At 38.8% G+C, this 17,981-nt stretch overlaps 1 protein-coding gene across 1 annotated transcript; it reads left to right on the top strand.

Moving 5' to 3' along the window:
• The first annotated feature begins 9 nt into the window (after positions 1-9).
• On the top strand, positions 10-17,961 carry LOC124256749 (S-phase kinase-associated protein 2-like). Its single transcript, XM_046690707.1, has 10 exons — positions 10-455; positions 1,798-2,002; positions 4,542-4,677; positions 5,204-5,312; positions 11,301-11,415; positions 11,687-11,736; positions 12,135-12,269; positions 12,639-12,865; positions 13,416-13,578; positions 14,062-17,961. The coding sequence occupies exons 1-10, from the start codon at positions 385-387 to the stop codon at positions 14,255-14,257; spliced, it is 1,407 nt and encodes a 468-aa protein (XP_046546663.1). The 5' UTR covers positions 10-384; the 3' UTR covers positions 14,258-17,961.
• The last annotated feature ends 20 nt before the right edge of the window (positions 17,962-17,981 follow it).

A 17,981-nucleotide genomic window follows, 5' to 3' on the forward strand; every position in this document is an offset into this window, starting at 1 on the left:
GTTTATCATTCCCAATTGATTGGTACATCTCTATAAGCACGAATGGCATTTCTTAGTATTGCTAATTGTGTTGATGTGTTTTTGTCACGAAGTAAACGAGATATTATGCTTTAGTAGAACTGCTGATGCTTATAGCAAGACGCATTATCTAACTTGTACTCTAACTTTACTTCCAAACCAGTTTGACGTTACTGGTTCACTTTGAACCATGGCATTATCCATGTGGATGCCATCAGAAGTTTATAATATGATTGAAATGTATTGTATTGTTATGAATATACTATGTCAGGGAAAATATAGTTTACTTCCGGCCAAAATACGCATGCGTGGCTTGGAAAATTTTACGCGAAAATATGCTGGAGACCCTTGGCGCTAAAATCAAAGATGGGTAAAAGCAAGGCTGGAAAAAAATCTACACTGGAGTCATCTAAAGAAAATTCATTTACAAATCCAAGGTACATGCAATATTTTATAGCCAAACAAACTTTTAAATGCAAAATCAGCGCATAAATCATTTCTGTTTTTGTGATTTTGCAAATTAAAAGTTCGTTTTATGTCACGGCTTTAGATGGACGCGTCCAACAATTCTTTGCAAAGGCCCATTAATGAACATTTGCACCGTTAAATTATTATGTTTGTTTTCTGACAACATGTTAGATTGCCAATTTATGTATGATGTCAGCACACACACTCATTCAACTTTTCTTTATCGTGTGCTAATTACTGTTAAAGTGAACCAAGTTTCTTTGTCAACAATCTTCGACATGAGTGTTTCATTTAGTGATTTACAGACTACAGCTGCTTGTTAGCCGTATTTCTTCCAAATTCTCCCATGTTAGTTCTCTGATACTGAAGTGTTAAATGACAATTTTGTTTATGTCTTTTCTAACTTTGAAATAATGTCCTAAGAACATTTTAGGTGACAATTTCTGTCGGAAAAGATCAACTTTTGTGAATCCTCTGGAAAATTGGGAACAGAAAAATGTGTATTCTTTAAAAAAAAAATTCTATGTCTAAATTGTACATATTTCTATGGACCAGGTCATTTTGTCCTATTTTCTATTATGGGTATTTCTTATAACTCAGACATGCTTAACATTTGTATGTATAAAAGTGGGTAAACAATATCTAGTGACCACAAGGTAATTAACTGTACCTCTTGACATTTGGAATACATAGTTGCCTCATATCGGTAAAAGAAAAAAATAGTTCTGTGAATGTGCTAAAATATCAGGTCAAACTTCATATATATAGTTTGTAAGCAATATTTTGTGATCATTGTTTTGAAATTTATGAGATTGAGTTTTCATTGAATAAAAATGTATTTTTCTTGGTAAATTGCACTTCCCTAGTGTACAGCCAACTGGTTATATCTTTTCATATTTGGATTGTGCACAGTTACAAAGCGGACTATACACATTCAGGTCATATGAAGGAGCAAGATATTGCTCTGAAATGTCGTATAAAGAATAAAAAGAAGTTGTTATCCATAAAAATGTGTCAGTCAGTCGTGTACAAATTAGTGTATCGGTTTTGTGTAAATTGCCTGAAAGGACTTTTTACACTTGGATTAACTCTTGGCTTCTACTCACTCATTACCATTCAGCACCAGTTCACTACTGGCTTTTTTGAGTTGCGTTTTAGAAGTTGTCAAGTACAATATTGAAAAACTTTGTGAATAACAACTAATTATATTTTGTGAGTGCGACGTTTTGATACAGATACTTTATGTGTATCACTTCTAAATGCCATTGAAAGACTTTAATGTAATTTTTTATGCTATTTGTGCTTCTCCAGCAAAAAGCGTCGAGTGGAATGTGGAATCCATTGTCGGAAGCGTACAACATGGGCAGTGGACAACTGCAACACAGAGCATATCTACCAGGAGATGGGGGTGGAGCTGCTGTCTGACAGCAGCCATGAAAGTGTTTCAAGTCTGGCTGAAAATACACCAACAGTGTGTGGCTGTTCTCCAGGAAACACACCACTGCAAGTACCACAAGTATGTACATATAAACAATGCATGCTATGATCTCCGATTTTTTACTTCTGTTTCAATGTTAAGACCACTTATTTATCTTTGCTTTTAGCATGAATGCAGTGTCGGTATAGTCATTCAAATGTAATTTTTATATGGTCTTTCCATACTAAAGAAGGTATTTTAACTGAGGGTGAGCGGTATTTTCTGTATATCGGGCTTATCCTTTCCACAATATGTAGAACAATATTATTTTGGAATGCTCATATATATTTCATGATTTCAGATAGTGAATTTTATCATGTGTTGAATATTATACACTTGCTAGACACCTTTGAAATGTTTCCTTAATTCCAAGAAGCGGAGATAAGAACTAAAAATAATTCTCAGTTACCTCCCTCCCGTGCATACACTTCCGTAAATAACATCAGCATGAGGTTACAGGCAAATCTGTTTTAGGTATAATTTACAATGAAATATTTACAACCTTTGATGTAGGACAGAAAGGGTGTATGCTTGGCAAAGTTGTCACCAACTTCTTGTTTTGTTCTACTTATGAACTTTAGTTCATGCGGTAACATTTCTGATTGCAAAAAGAAACTGCTTTCTTGATTGAAACTGTTTCGTGCACTGTAAACCCTTTTATTAATGTTAGAAATGAAAGCTTCATTTTATTTGTTGAATGTGGTAATGAACAGCCCAGAGAGATAATTCAGTCAAATAATTTAAATGAGTTTCTGCTGGAAAGTTAGAGAAACACTGAGAGACAGAGATCTAATGGTCCTGAGCAGGGGTGGTAACTTGTGATTGTCCAGATGTTGGGTGGTCATGAATACAGTAAAGTCTGTACCTTGCTCACAACCCAGTTATTGTCATGTGGTAGCAGTTCTGTCAACTTGCATCAGCAAGAGCTGGCAATCTTATGTGCATGATTCCTTTGGCCCTTGCCCTTTCATCTTCAGTCAAATGAGGAAATGTTTTTCAATTGTCGGCACAGCAGCAAGTATTATTGAAATGGATAGTGACTGACAAGTTCCTCCTGATGTGAAACATGACAGCTTGCACATGTTTTCTATGTACATTGTGTGTACATTGTTCAAAATTTCCTTGAAAAGTGAAATACATGGATGTCATAAGTCATGCTTCTAGCAACTAATTGTTGTTCTCCCATGCTGCTGTCTTGTCAAAGATACTAGTAGTGATGATTGTGAGAAGTAGTGATGATTGTGAGAATAGTGATGATTGTGAGAGTAGTGATGATTGTGACTGTGAGAGTATATTGTTATGTTCTCCCATGCGTCCGTCTTGTCAAAGGGGTATCATCTCTCTAGTAGTGATGATTGTGAGAATAGTGATGATTGTGAGAATAGTGATCACTGTGAGAGTATATTGTTATGTTCTCCCATGCGGCCGTCTTGTCAAAGGGGTATCATCTCTCTAGTAGTGATGATTGTGAGAATAGTGATGATTGTGAGAATAGTGATCACTGTGAGAATAGTGATCATTGTGAGAGTATATTGTTATGTTCTCCCATGCGGCCGTCTTGCCAAAGGGGTATCATCTCTCTAGTAGTGATGATTGTGAGAATAGTGATGATTGTGAGAGTAGTGATGATTGTGACTGTGAGAGTATATTGTTATGTTCTCCCATGCGGCCGTCTTGTCAAAGATACTAGTAGTGATGATTGTGAGAATAGTGATGATTGTGAGAATAGTGATCACTGTGAGAATAGTGATCATTGTGAGAGTATATTGTTATGTTCTCCCATGCGGCCGTCTTGTCAAAGGGGTATCATCTCTCTAGTAGTGATGATTGTGAGAGTAGTGATGATTGTGAGAGTAGTGATGATTGTCACTGTGAGAGTATATTGTTATGTTCTCCCATGCGGCCGTCTTGTCAAAGGGGTATCATCTCTCTAGTAGTGATGATTGTGAGAATAGTGATGATTGTGAGAGTAGTGATGATTGTGACTGTGAGAGTATATTGTTATGTTCTTCCATGCAGCTGTCTTCTCAAAGGGGTAACATCTCTCTAGTAGTGATGATTGTGAGAATAGTGATGATTGTGAGAGTAGTGATGATTGTGACTGTGAGAGTATATTGTTATGTTCTTCCATGCAGCCGTCTTGTCAAAGGGGTAACATCTCTCTAGTAGTGATGATTGTGAGAGTAGTGATGATTGTGACTGTGAGAGTATATTGTTATGTTCTTCCATGCAGCCGTCTTGCCAAAGGGGTAACATCTCTCTAGTAGTGATGATTATTGATTGTGAGAGTAGTGATGATTGTGAGAGTAGTGATGATTCTGAGAGTAGTGATGATTGTGACTGTGAGAGTATATTGTTATGTTCTTCCATGCAGCCGTCTTGTCAAAGGGGTAACATCTCTCTAGTAGTGATGATTATTGATTGTGAGAGTAGTGATGACTGTGAGAGTAGTGATGATTGTGAGAGTATATTGTTATGTTCTTTCATGCAGCTGTCTTATCAAAGGGTAACATCTCTCTAATAGTGATGATTGTGAGAGTAGTGATGATTGTGAGAGTATATTGTTATGTTCTCCCAGGCTCCGCGAGTACTGCTGCCTTGTCAGAGGGACAACTTCTCCCCCAGTAGCGATGACTGTGATAGTCTGTTGACACCTAAACGAAGCATACGAAGATTTCTGGGACCTAAATACCACAACGATATAGATGGACAAGGTGAGAATGTTTGCATGAACACCTTATGAAGGATTTATAATTGATTGCATCAATGTGCCAATTGTGTCACTGAAATCAATTTAGCATGGTTGTAAGCCAACAAAACATTGACCCTTGACATTGACCCTTGAAATCCCTACTCTGTTAATATGCCATGGATATAGACTGACCCCACAAACATTATGGCCAAATAAAAAAATGTTGTTCCGATTACACCTCTGTTTTTCATTTTTTGTAGAAGTAAACTAAACTAAAGTACCAACTAATAACACATTTAATCAATGTGTAATTGTTTATTCGATCAAGCTTGCGGCTATCATGTCGACTTTCTTTATCAGAATGACCAATGTCCGCTGGTGCCGGGGAAAACAATGGTATCTGAAAGCTTATTTTATTCATACCATTTTAAAGAAATAGGGTCAGCACCAGAATTCAAGGGTCGGTCTGGTAATCGGAACTCTGCTTATGTTATGCTTATGGTCAGTTTTTAAAATGGTTACTCTAAGAACATTTTGTGTTTGTACAGATCATTTCAACAGAATGTATGATGAGGCCATCTTGAAGGTATTCCAATGGCTGCCTAAGTTTGTGTTGGCATCATGTGCTCGAGTTTGCTCACGCTGGAATAGGCTTGTGTGAGTATTACCCTGTTCAGTTAATGAGTTAGTGTGAATGATTTCAAGTACAATTCTGGTTGATATTTGTTATATATGAACAGATACATGATCACTTCATGATACATGTATATCCAATGTTTTGCCAGTTATTATTTGACAATTTACATCCAAGCAGGTTTGAGTAACTGTTGTCTAATATCTCTAACTGTGACAGACACTCTTTCATGTTAACCAAAATAGCCAGAGAAGCAAGTTTATCAATCTCTAGCTAGCTTTAGATGTGTATTGTTATGGCTGCCATCGTACTATCTTACTGAACGTGTCTTTGTCAACATGGTCAGTTTTCACAACCAGCAAGATTGTAACTATCACTGTAGTAGTTATATAGTGGGGGTACGAATACAGGGTACCCTCATGGCTTATTTTTGGTTAATTCCCCTCCTAGCGTCCAGTAAAAATGATGATCCCCAAGCGGGAGACATCATTCGATGTTCCCCCTACTATTGTCTACAACGGTGTCCATACGCTGGAAATAGACTAGCCCGCCAGCTTAGGCATGTTAAATTCGTCGTGTTAACACCAGCCATCCCGCTGACGTAATGGTAGAGCTGGCCTTTGAATCCAGCATGTCACGCTCGAGTCAGGCTTAGCGGAAGAAACTTTGCAAGTGAGAAGAGTGAGGTTTGTAGGTCACGCCAGCTGCTCATATATGATGTTAGGAGTCACTCCCAGCGCCATATATGAGCTGACCAAGTGAGGTTTCTTGGGCAGTTTGTGTTGCAAGGTTTATTAAGGGGTGGGGGTGAATTCCCTGAAAAAAAGCATTTGGGATATAGTCGTCCATCTTTTCGTCCGTCCGCCCCAGAACATTTTGTTTCCGGAGCATAACTCAAAGACCGTTCGATATTTTTCAACAAAAATTGGTAGATGTGTCAAACATAACCTAAGGTGCTGCCTTTTGCTATTTACAGATCATTGTCATTTATATTTTTCTTGGTGTCCATGGAAACGTTTTGGACTTAGTCTTAAAGAAGGGTGGGCTTCGTTTCCGGAGCATAACTCAAAAACCGTTCAATATTTTTCAACAAGACTGGGTAGATATATCAAACAGATCCTAAAGTGGTGCCTTTTGCTATTTGCAGATTTGTGGTATTTTTATTTTTTCCGGTTTCCATGGAAACGATTCGGACTTAGTCCCCCAAATGAGGGGTGGGCTTCGTTTCCGGAGCATAACTCAAGAACCGTTCAATATTTTTCAACAAAACTTGGTAGATATATCAAACAGAACCTTAAGTGGTTTCTTTTGCTATTTGCAGATTTTTGTCGTTTATATTTTTCCCGGTTTCCATGGAAACGATTCAGACTAAGTCCCAAAAGTGAGGGGTGGGCTTCGTTTTCAGAGCACAACTCGAAAACTTCTCAATATCTTCCAGCAAAACTTGGCAGATATGTGAGGCAGATCCCAAAGTGGTGCCTTTTGCTATTTGCAGATATTTGTGATTTATTATTTTCTCGGTTTCCATGGAAATGATTCGGACTTAGTCTCAAAAGGAAGGGGTGGGTTTCGTTTCCGCAACACAACTGGAAAACTACTTGGCATATATGTGAGGCACATGCCAAAGTGGTGCCTTTTGCTATTTGGCAGAATTTTTGCATATTTATTTTTCCCGATTTTCATGGAAACGATTCAGACTTAATCCCCAAAGGGAGGGTGGGCTTCGTTTCCGGAGCACAACTCGAAAACTTCTCAATATCTTTCAACAAAACTTGGCAGATATATGAGGCAGATCTTGAAGTGGTGCCTTTTGCTATTTGTAGATTTTTGTGATTTATTATTTTCTCAGTTTCCATGGAAACAATTCGGACTTAGTCTAAAATCAAGCTGGACTTTAAGTAACTGTCAGATGATTTGTTCTTTCAAAGATATTGGAGGCCGGGGGGATATGTCATCTTCTGATGACTCCTATTGAATTTTATATGAGCCTCAAAATCTGTAGGGCACTAGGAGTTTCGACAAGTATTGTATCTGCTGCCAATGGGGTGGGAAGATGGCAACTAGAAGCAAATAGACCCGCCGGGAATGCAGAACAGAATACCACCCGCGAACTTTATAGTTCTATATTTCCAATTGCGAAAAAAAGTATCTCATATCTCTTGATATTTTTTTCTTCTATCCTAGTACATTTGGAAGGGGTCCCGGGGTTTGGCTTCGAACTATATCCGCTCCGTGGGCTTTGCACAAACGATAATGGCCTTTGACCGACTACTCAGAATTAAAATTTAATTTTTCCTGCACATTGAAAACAACCTATTAGACATTTGATATTGCATATGGTGTACAACATGGCTACTGTCAGAGAACTGAAAGCTCTCGCGAAAAGTCATGGACTGACTGGTTATTCTCGCATGAGGAAAACCGAATTGCTGACCTTGCTGGACACTCTCACAGCTAAAAACTCTCACAAAGAGTAACGAACTGAAACATTATTCTTGTATGGGAAAAGCCCAACTGTTAACCTTGCTGGAAGACACCGAGCCGGTAGAAATGCGATTTGTGCCGACAGACAACGCCATGGGCAAGCATCTCAGAGGCTGGTGAAAGGTAGTGAATTCTAATATCGATGTCAACGCATTAAACCCCTCATAGCTAGTAAGATCGACAAGGAACGATTTAAAAAGTATTAAATACCAGCTCACGATTAAAATGTTGCTTAACAAACAGCAGACGGATGGATGGTAGAACCGAGTACATCAAACCTTATTTCAGAGGCAAACAGGAAGTCATACTTCAATCCGACTCTATCCCTTCGACCATCAACACCTCTTTACAAAAAATACAAGACTCGTTAGAAAATATACCCACATGGGCTCTGGATGGGTGGTTGGTCGCATCGACACCATCTATGTGGATATAGCAAACTACATGCCATTCAAAGGCGGACCGTACCTCCTGGTGCCCAAGCATTTCAGGACAAACAGACCACCGTTAACCCCGAAAATAAAGGCGATAATTGTATGAGGGTAACGGTGAAAGCTGCCTTATTTAAACCCAAAGCTAATCCGCATAGGCTTTCCAGCTATCCCACGGATGAGGAAGACGGTCTCAACTGTACGGGTATAGACGAACCCACTACCTTATCCCAAATCTCTAAGATAGAAACACAAAATAATTTAGCCATCAATGTGTTCGGACACGAGAATAGGGTTATTGTGCACAGGATGATAGATAAAACCGTGCGCGGGATCAATTCATTCCTCATCGAAAAAGAGGATAAATTTTACTACGGATGGATTAAAAGTTTGAGCAGGCTGTTGTATGACCAATCCTCTCACAAAGCGAAGAAGTATTTTTGTGAGACATGTCTGCACGGGTACAGTCGCGCCAAACTACTAGAGGCGCACAAAGAAGACTGTCGAGGTGTGGTAGAGGTGTGAGAAATGACATGCCTCAAGAAAAGGAAAACAGGCTAAAATTTATCAATCATAAACATCTAAGCCCTCTTAAAAAATATTGACCACAACACGCCCAACATGACCAAACAAAGTTTCATGTACAAAAAGCAGGAACACAAACCTTGCAGGTTCGGGTACGTGGTCGTCCGATGCGACGGACAAACAAAAGAGCCTGTGATCTACTGAGGCCATGACGCAGCCGAAACATTTCTCCCGTACTTTCAAAATGAGGAGAAAAAAATCAGGAAAGCTTTGTTGGACCCTGCCCCCATGGATATGACACCAGAGTCTGAGCGATCTCATCAACAAGCTAGATATTGTCACGTATGTCACGGACCCCTAAAGACGATTCCGTGAGAGATCATTGTCACATGCCGCCCACAACGCGTGTATCTTGAAGCTTAGAATAGATCCCAAAACCATACCCATCCCCGTGGTGTTTCACAACCTCAGAGGTTACGATGCCCACCTCATCATGCAGGACATCTTGAAGGTCGATGGCGACATCAAGTGCATCCCCAACAACATGGAAAAATACATTTCCTTCTCGTTAAACAGTCTGAGATTTATCTCCCAGTATCTCCTGTCAGCCCTCGACAGTTTGGTGAAGGCCAAAGATACCTTCGCTACAACCAATTGATACACCGACGCAGCGACTCTGTCTTTGCTGTTGAGGAAGGATGTGTACCCGTGCGAGTACATGGACGATTGGTCTAGGTTTGAGGAGATTACCAACCATCGAGGCCTTTTATAGCCAGTTGACCAAGTCCCATATATCACAGGACGATTACGATTATCACAATCTCTACTTGAAAACAGATGTGCTTCTACTCACCCGACGTCTTCGAAATTTTTAGAAAGATGTGTTTGAAACAATATCAACTCGACCCCCGCTTGGTACTACACTAGCTCCGGTCTGTCGTGGGATGCACTCTTGAAGAAAACAAGAGTCAAATTGGAATTGTTATCGGATTACGACATGCACCTGTTTATCGTTTATCGAGAAAGGAATGTACGCGAAAGCCAATCCTAAATATATGAAAAACTATAACCCGAATCAACTCTCCAACCATCTCCACTATCTGGATGCGAATAATCTCTATGATTGGGCCATGAGTCAACCTTTGCCTACGGGCGGGTTCGAGTGAGTTGATAGCGAGCATTTTAAAACGAAGAACATTATGGCTATCCCCGAAAACTTTGAGAGAGGATACATATTCGAAGTGGACTTGGACTATCCCAAAGAATTGCATGCCTCCCACAACAGTTATCCGCTGGCTCCCGAACGATTAATGGTCGATCGAGAATGGATGTCCGAATATCAACGAAACTTGTTGGGAGATAACAAACTGGCTAACGTGGAAAAACTCGTACCTAACTTGATGAACAAGAAAAAATATGTCGTGCACTATCGGAGTCTGCAACTGTACTTATCGCTGGGAATGAAGCATACCAAAATACATCGGGTTCTGATGTTTCATCAAAGTCCCTGGATGGAACCTTAAATTCGGTTGAATATGGATCTGACAAAACAAGCCACGAGCGACTTTGACAAAAACCTCTACAAACTGATGAACAACTCAGTATTTGGAAAAACCATGGATAATTTAAGGAAGCGCGTCAACATGAAATTAGTCAGATCACACCAGGAGGAAAAACTAAGGAAACTCATAGGAATCCAGCCTTTAACCGAAGTAAAATGTTCAACGATGATTTGGCGGCTCTACACATGGCTAAGAGTCACATCAAACTCAATCGACCGGTCTATGTGGGGATGAGCATTCTCGACTTATCCAAACACTTGATGTATGATTTCTACTACAACCAACTCAAAAGACAATACGACGATCGATGCGAGGTGTTGTATACTGACACCGATTCGTTGTTGATGGAAATTCGTACCAAGACGTGTACGAGGGCATGGCAAAACACATCCACCTGTACGATACGAGTGATTACCCCCCAGCCCATGCCCTCACAACCAAACGAATAAAAAGGTCCTTGGCAAGAGGAAGGACGAATGTGCTGGGACACCCATTGCGGAATACATTGGGTTAAGACCCAAGATGTATTCAATCAAGAAAGCAGACGACGAAATACAAAAAGCCAAAAGGGGTCAAGAAAGACGTCGTGAAACAACACATCAAACACACCCTCTTCAAACAAGCTCTCTTCAAGAATAAAACATTCAAACATCAAATGAATGTGTTGAGAAGCGACAAACACAAAATCCACGGGATCACCCTCAACAAGACGTTGCTGTCTCCCATGGACACGAAACGATGGATCGCCATCGATGGCGTCACGACTTATGCGTATGGACACCGTTGTAGACAATAGTAGGGGGAACATCGAATGATGTCTCCCGCTTGGGGATCATCATTTTTACTGGATGCTGGGAGCGGAATTAACCCAAAATAAGCCATCAGGGTACCCTGTATTCGTAATACCCCACTATATAACTACTACTTTCGTACAGTGTTTCAGTATCAATATCATACAAAGTGGTTGTATTTATCAATTAACATGAATCGTACAACTATTGTGTCTCAGTATGGACGAGTCTCTGTGGAAGCGGATAGATCTGTCCAACAAAGCCCTGGGACCTGGAACACTGGGCAATGTCATCAACAGAGGAGTACGCATCCTCCGCCTGGCTAAAGCAGAGGTGAGATAGCTATTGTCACTTATGGCTAAAACACCCTGGAGTTGTGTCTGTACATGAATTAATTAAACTAAATCTGTTTATGTTTACATGTTTGACCTTTATATGCAAGAAAGAGGTCCTATATATTTATCAACATCTGGTTGGTCATATTATGTGATTAAATTAAACTTGCAATATTTACCTGACCTGGCACATTGTACTAGACGAAGAACCAGGAACTTATTTGAACTTGTATAATGTCTTCATAAACGATCTTCTTCTTCTTTTTCAGATTGAGTATCCATTATTTACAGGTCCAACCCAAGAAATCAAAGCTTCAAGGTGAGGTTTACAGTGAATACTATCATAGCATGAATAAGGCCAGATTAAGTTGGTATATATTTATGACCAATAGTGTGTGCAGTTGTTTGTTTTAGTGTGTTAGTCTGCTTTTGGCATGTTTGGTTGATAAACATGGCCAGTTTAGTCCCAGCCTAGCTCAGAGACCATGAACCATTCATGCAAAAGGTTTCTATGCATGTTACAGCTGTGAGAAATATTTCACAATGCAATCCACATGGGTGACTCCATTTCATGTAAGCAATGGTTTACCAACCATTTTTATCATTTTAAGGAGCTTCTCAATTGAATTTATTTCAAATGTACAACATACACAAGAACGAAGAATTTATATTATATTTTAGCAACACATGTTATGTTTTGTGTTTGTGTGTCTCCAGTATGTACCGAGTCCAGTATTTAGACCTGAGCATGGCAGCCATCGATGTGGACACCCTGGAACAGCTGTTTTCTGTGTGTACAGATCTAAAGAAAATCAGCTTGGAGAATGCTGAGCTCAGTGATAATATATGCAGGTTTGCACTGTTGATTGCTTGAGAAAACAATTATGAGAGAAAACAATACAGTTGATTGTTATCTTTGAAAAATGGGCTGTCAAAACCCCTTTCAGTCACTCTGACATCCCCTCAGTTCGTTTAATTAAAAATCATCAGTTTGATGGCTGTCCATTTTGTCAGTGGTCAGTCTTAGGAATTTTAAAACAGACTTTCTAATGTCACCACATTTAACATGTAATGCTACCTCCTAATTTCTGCAACCTGCCAAATAGCCTTTCTAACAAATTCCATGCTGAAGAACTCCTATATTTGTCACATTTATTCATTATGCCCAGTGAGTTTGGGTAACAACTATGCACAAGTTTTCATGGAGACATATACTTTCAGCTATATTGGAGAGAACAAGGATCTGGAGACTCTGAACTTATGTATGTGTCGAGGAATCACTGCTAATGGTCTGGTACCCATCATGTCAAATTGTCGGAAACTTGACTCCATCAATCTGGCCTGGACATCCTTAGATCGTAACAATGTCATGTACGTGACGCTTTGTCTGCCGGACAGTGTACACAAACTCAACATTAGCGGTTGCAGAGACAACATCACTGATGAAGGTAAGGGATTCTTGTTTAGGTGTGCTCATACATTTAGGTTCATTGAATGGTCAACAATACTGCCACTGGTAATACCTTAAATGCAATACAAGATACCTTGTTAGCTAGGGCTAGCCAAAATTTTGATAATCAGAAATCCTGGGAAGAATTAGTAATGATTATTGATGTGAAATTGTGTCATCGGTAATATCCTTTATGAACTATTGTGATGAAACAAAGTTCTAATTTACACACGCAATACACATACACAAACTTAAGTCTTTATTCAGAGGATGCTTCAAAACCATGTTCAGAATGCTGTTTTGATAGAAATCTATGCATAAATGTATCATGACTCACCTGTGAAATGAAATATTTGGATTTCTTTTGCATCCTTTTGAATTTTGCTCAAAGTTACTTCTCCAATATTTATCAATAATCGATAGACACAAATGTATTTTGTACACGATTATTGATCTGTATAATATATATTGATAGGCAGCCCTATTATAATCGTACGTCCATATAAACCATACATGTGAATGTATCTAATGCTGTATTCCCTCTGTAGATGTGTTGCAGTTGTGTCGTGCATGTCCCTACCTGAACGAGCTGGACTTGAGTGATTCAACCAGCATCACCTGTGCCTCAGTACACCACATAGCTGACCACCTCACAGAGCTGGAACACCTGGCCCTCAGCAGATGCTACCACATCGCCTCCACCACATTCCCGTCAGTATACATGCTCTCCTCTACTTATAACCCAAGTCCCAACTGTGGGTTCCCCAGTACCCCATGCTTGTTTAATGGCAAACTAATGAGGAATTGTTGTGTTGGTTACAGTGTATGGTAGTCAGTGCCAGTGAAGATTATTCCATGTGCAGTAAACAACTGTATTATTCATACTGTCATGTTATAGCTGGAATTTTTCTGACTGCTGTATAACAGAATATCCTTTCATTGATTCCTTATGACATTAAGAAAGGGCATTTGACTCCCTTGATGTGTACCTTTTATTATTGGGATATTGTACTTAGACCACATTGCATTTTATGTGCCCACAATGGTGTAAGTGGTAAGCAATTTATTTAAAAATTATGGGCTTTTCTTTATTTCGAAACATAAACCTGTTAGACAGCATAGGGAATAGGTGTATGTGTATTTGCTTATTCTATAGTTTTGGAAGAAATTTCATTTTGACCTTTTTTCCACCAGTGTTCTTGACAAGATCAGCAACCTGCTGGCACTAGATCTGTTTGGGATGTTCCGTGAGGATGCACTGCAGGTTGTACGTCGCAGCATGCGCCACATAGAGATTAACAAGTTCCCCTTCTCCAGCATCGCCAGGCCCACCACCGGCATCAGGCGCACCAGCATCTGGGGGATCCGTGTCCGTGACAACAAAGTCTGATAAACGTCCACACTAGGCAGCCTTTTTATATATCATGGACCAAGCAATACACTTCAGTTTCTTGCAATGTATCTCAATATTTCATCCACAGAGGTAACAGATTACTATTGAGGCCTTCCTGTGCTAATATTTGGTACCTGGCATTGTCAGCTACGGGTTTAAAATGTTTCTATGACATGTTTTACGTTTCTCATACAAATATAGTTCGTTATGGATAGGTCTTCAAATAGAAAAATGAAAATCTACATGTGTTTTATGTTTGAATTCCTGTCATCAGTCATACTATCATTGTTGATGTTTGCAAGCATCTCAATGTGTATTGAAGCTTGGTCCTTGACAAGATTTTATATCATCTGTGATTACTTCAATGCAGCGGAGCATATCTCCATGTTGTGTTGTGATCCATTGTTAAACATACAATTCATTTCTCTTAATAATGTTATTGTTAATTTACATAGTTACTTTTTGATGAAGAAACTGAAAGTATGGTACAATGTCTACATTTGTATCAGGCTTTAGTGTTTAGTATCTCAGGTATGTTTCTTATCAAGATGGGTGTCTGTGTACCTGTACGTCTTACCTTAACTGATGGAATGTCTTTATTGGAGGGTATCACAAGCCAAACAGAAGAATATTGTAGGTAGTAGTCATGGATTGTTACTTCGTAGAATACCATGTTGATATTCATGCTGAGTTAAATTACTTTGAAGGAGGATCTAGAACAGAATCTAGGGGCATAAGTTTACTGAGCCAAGCATATGTAAAGGCCTGCTCAGGAATAATGTAGTATTAGAACACATAAACATGTCATTGGAGTCAAAATAATGCAAATGGGGAATATATGGAAATCAGTTTTACGCAATTCTGTTAAATCAGTTTGGCGGGTGGGGACTGGTCTGTTTGTTTCTATACTATTTCCCCTTGACATGATTGCCACAAACAGCTGCAACATTGCTGATGTGTTATGTAATATTTACCCACTCACTCACTTTGACATGCGATCATTGCAAGGTTAATCATTGTCTTACAATAGAACTTTCTCTTCCTGTCAAAATCTAATGACTCCCAAGAAAAAATAGTTTGGCAGTCACAATAGCAAATGAATAATTCACAATGTTTTTTGTTACTGAAGGACATATGTTTTGCAAAATCCTTTCTATAAATATTAGATTCCTGTTCAGTTAGGAGCGTATATAAACATGTTTCTGTGGTGCCGAAGGTTACATTCGATAACCCAGATGATCTCACGTCAGTATTGCTGACTCAGGCAAGTGATAATTTTCTTCACTTGTTCACTGTCCCTCACAGTATTGTAAGTGTGTTGTCCACATTGCTCAAATTTACAAGTCCCCATGATATTAACAAACATTAAATCTACAGCACATTCGATGCCATGAAAGGACCTGTGTAAATGTTGGGTTTGCAAATGGTGGGTGGGTTGGTGGAATCCTGCCAACATAAGAAGTTTGAATGTGAATATCCTTGTCAGGATCTTTACATGTAAAGTACATATGCTAATTCTGTGCAACTGTCCATGCCCTGGTGTATAGTGAGGTAACATCAGTGAGTTTAACCCCTATTGTGTTGCCATTGGTACCTAGAATCATACAGCTAGTCAAACTACATACAGCTACCGGGGCATGGTGGTCCAGGTGTTTGAAGCACTGCAATTCACTGTGAAGAGCTGTTAGTTGGGTTTGCCAGAAATCTATGATAATGGGTTTGAATCCCCATCTGGCCAAGATTACTTCCTGGCTTTCTCAGCAACAGACCCTTGCTAGTGGATTCAACCGAAGCACTACACAAATGGAACCTGCATCACTTCAGGGCTTTCTTGCACATCAAGCTGATATACCATAAAATAACTGGAATACAGTTGACAGAAGTCAACCCACTCATCTATTAGGTGCAGTTACATTAACTCTGTATACCTGTAGCATATGTATGAGGACAAATCCTTGACTATGCTATGTGGTACACCGGGTATGTATGAGTGAGGACTTGCCAGTATTCAATTTCTCCATGTGTAACTAATTCAATATTGAATGGTCAGTATTTATTCAGTATTTATGTGCCGATTGATCATCTAATTGTATTGCTTTTCTAATGTATAACTTATACTTCACTGTTATAAATTAAATTCATTTCAAACCAGTTTCACTAGGAGATTAACACTGCTGTCAAGCTAATGCATGAATAATTTCAAGAGAATCTGTTTGAAAACTAGTATGTTTTCTAAAAGGTGGGGGTGTCTTTGTTTCGGTATTGCCTTAATGTTCAAATTACCTGTCACTTGAAAGTCCTGTAAGTGACAAAACTTGAGTAAGACAAGCATAATCAGTATGAAAATATTGTGTCATAATTATTTCAACATGTCTGTTCTTCAATGTTGCTGATAAGCAGAATGCGATATTAACACAACTCACACTTCAACAATGATTTTTATTTTTAATGAAGTAACCTATCGACAATTTAATGTGTTAACTGATGCTGTTGCTGGTTTATATTTGTAATCAATTGAATCATGTTTGTCACATTCTTGTTAAATTTTTATCTTTTTTAATGATGAAAATAATGTTACAATTAATTTTAGATGTTGATCAAATTGAAATGTTTGTAAAGGACATTTTTGTAACAGCTGTTATATCTGTTGATGGTAAACCCTTCCTCTTGAAATGAAGCTCAACTGTTTATTATTGATGTAGATCAAATTCAATAAATGGCACACAATTTGTTCAATTTTGCCCCGATATTCTCATGAAGCCATGTAGGTGTAATGATAATATTCTCCTTACCTAAATTAACCCACAGGAGTAATCTAAACACATTCATTGCAGTGGGTATGTAATGTATCCCCACAGTATTCATCATGTTCGTAGTAACAAGAGGCTTTGTGTCTGTGGCTTGGTTGTCACTGGGTGGACTGTTTTCTTTGCAATACTTTTATTCTTATTTGATTTAAACTTTTTAACTCATTATATCCTGGATAATATGAAATCTTTTTGAAGACAAGCTTTATAGTTGAAAACAAATGCTTAATAAAGTCATGCTCAAAAGTTAAGACCGGGTGGTTACAAATGTCTGAAAGAACTATTCATGTCTTGAAGATTATTTTGGGCAGTTGGGTAGCCTAATAGGTAGGACCGGGTTCGATTCCCCATATGGGTACAATGTGTGAAGCCATTACTTGTGTCCCCCCCTGCCATGCTATTGCTTGAGTATTGCTGAAAGTGTCATAAAACCATACTCACTGCCTTGAATATTATTTGAGTACCTAGTGTCCTATCCATGCCCCTGCAGTTAAAATCTGTTTTGGATGACAGCATTTTGACAGACTTCTCTTTTCCTTCAAAGGAAATATTAAATATGGCCATATTCCACTGATTTAGATTTTGGCTTACAGAAAACCTGACCCATATTTTGCTTTCACACAATATATACCACACATCAGAATAATGCTGATGTTGTTTAACAGGAAACACTGCTGTCATCAACTACTATTTGTTCTAGGTGTTGTCTGTGTTGGAGAGGAGTATTCATGGTTGTGTAGACACGTGATGTAAAACTCTCTTGTATGTGAAGTATCCTGCATCTGTAGACAGTGTCAGACTGACTTAAGACTGTTTGGATTGACTTATGAAATTTCCAGATTTTAATGTTAGTTTTTGTATGTGATAATCTGATAATAAATTTCATAAAACATCCTTTTTCGTGAAGTTATTGG

Source organism: Haliotis rubra, unplaced genomic scaffold (assembly GCF_003918875.1).
Source record: "Haliotis rubra isolate DU_JTF1 unplaced genomic scaffold, ASM391887v1 Scf638, whole genome shotgun sequence".
Taxonomy (NCBI): domain Eukaryota; kingdom Metazoa; phylum Mollusca; class Gastropoda; order Lepetellida; family Haliotidae; genus Haliotis; species Haliotis rubra.

Excerpts from the sequence above, each read along its gene's own strand:
- LOC124256749 (XM_046690707.1), top strand. The coding sequence starts at position 385 with ATGGGTAAAAGCAAGGCTGGAAAAAAATCTACACTGGAGTCATCTAAA. Across the intron at positions 12,270-12,638 it reads CTCAGTGATAATATATGCAG|CTATATTGGAGAGAACAAGG; the intron begins GTTTGCACTGTT and ends ATATACTTTCAG. Across the intron at positions 13,579-14,061 it reads ATCGCCTCCACCACATTCCC|TGTTCTTGACAAGATCAGCA; the intron begins GTCAGTATACAT and ends TTTTTCCACCAG.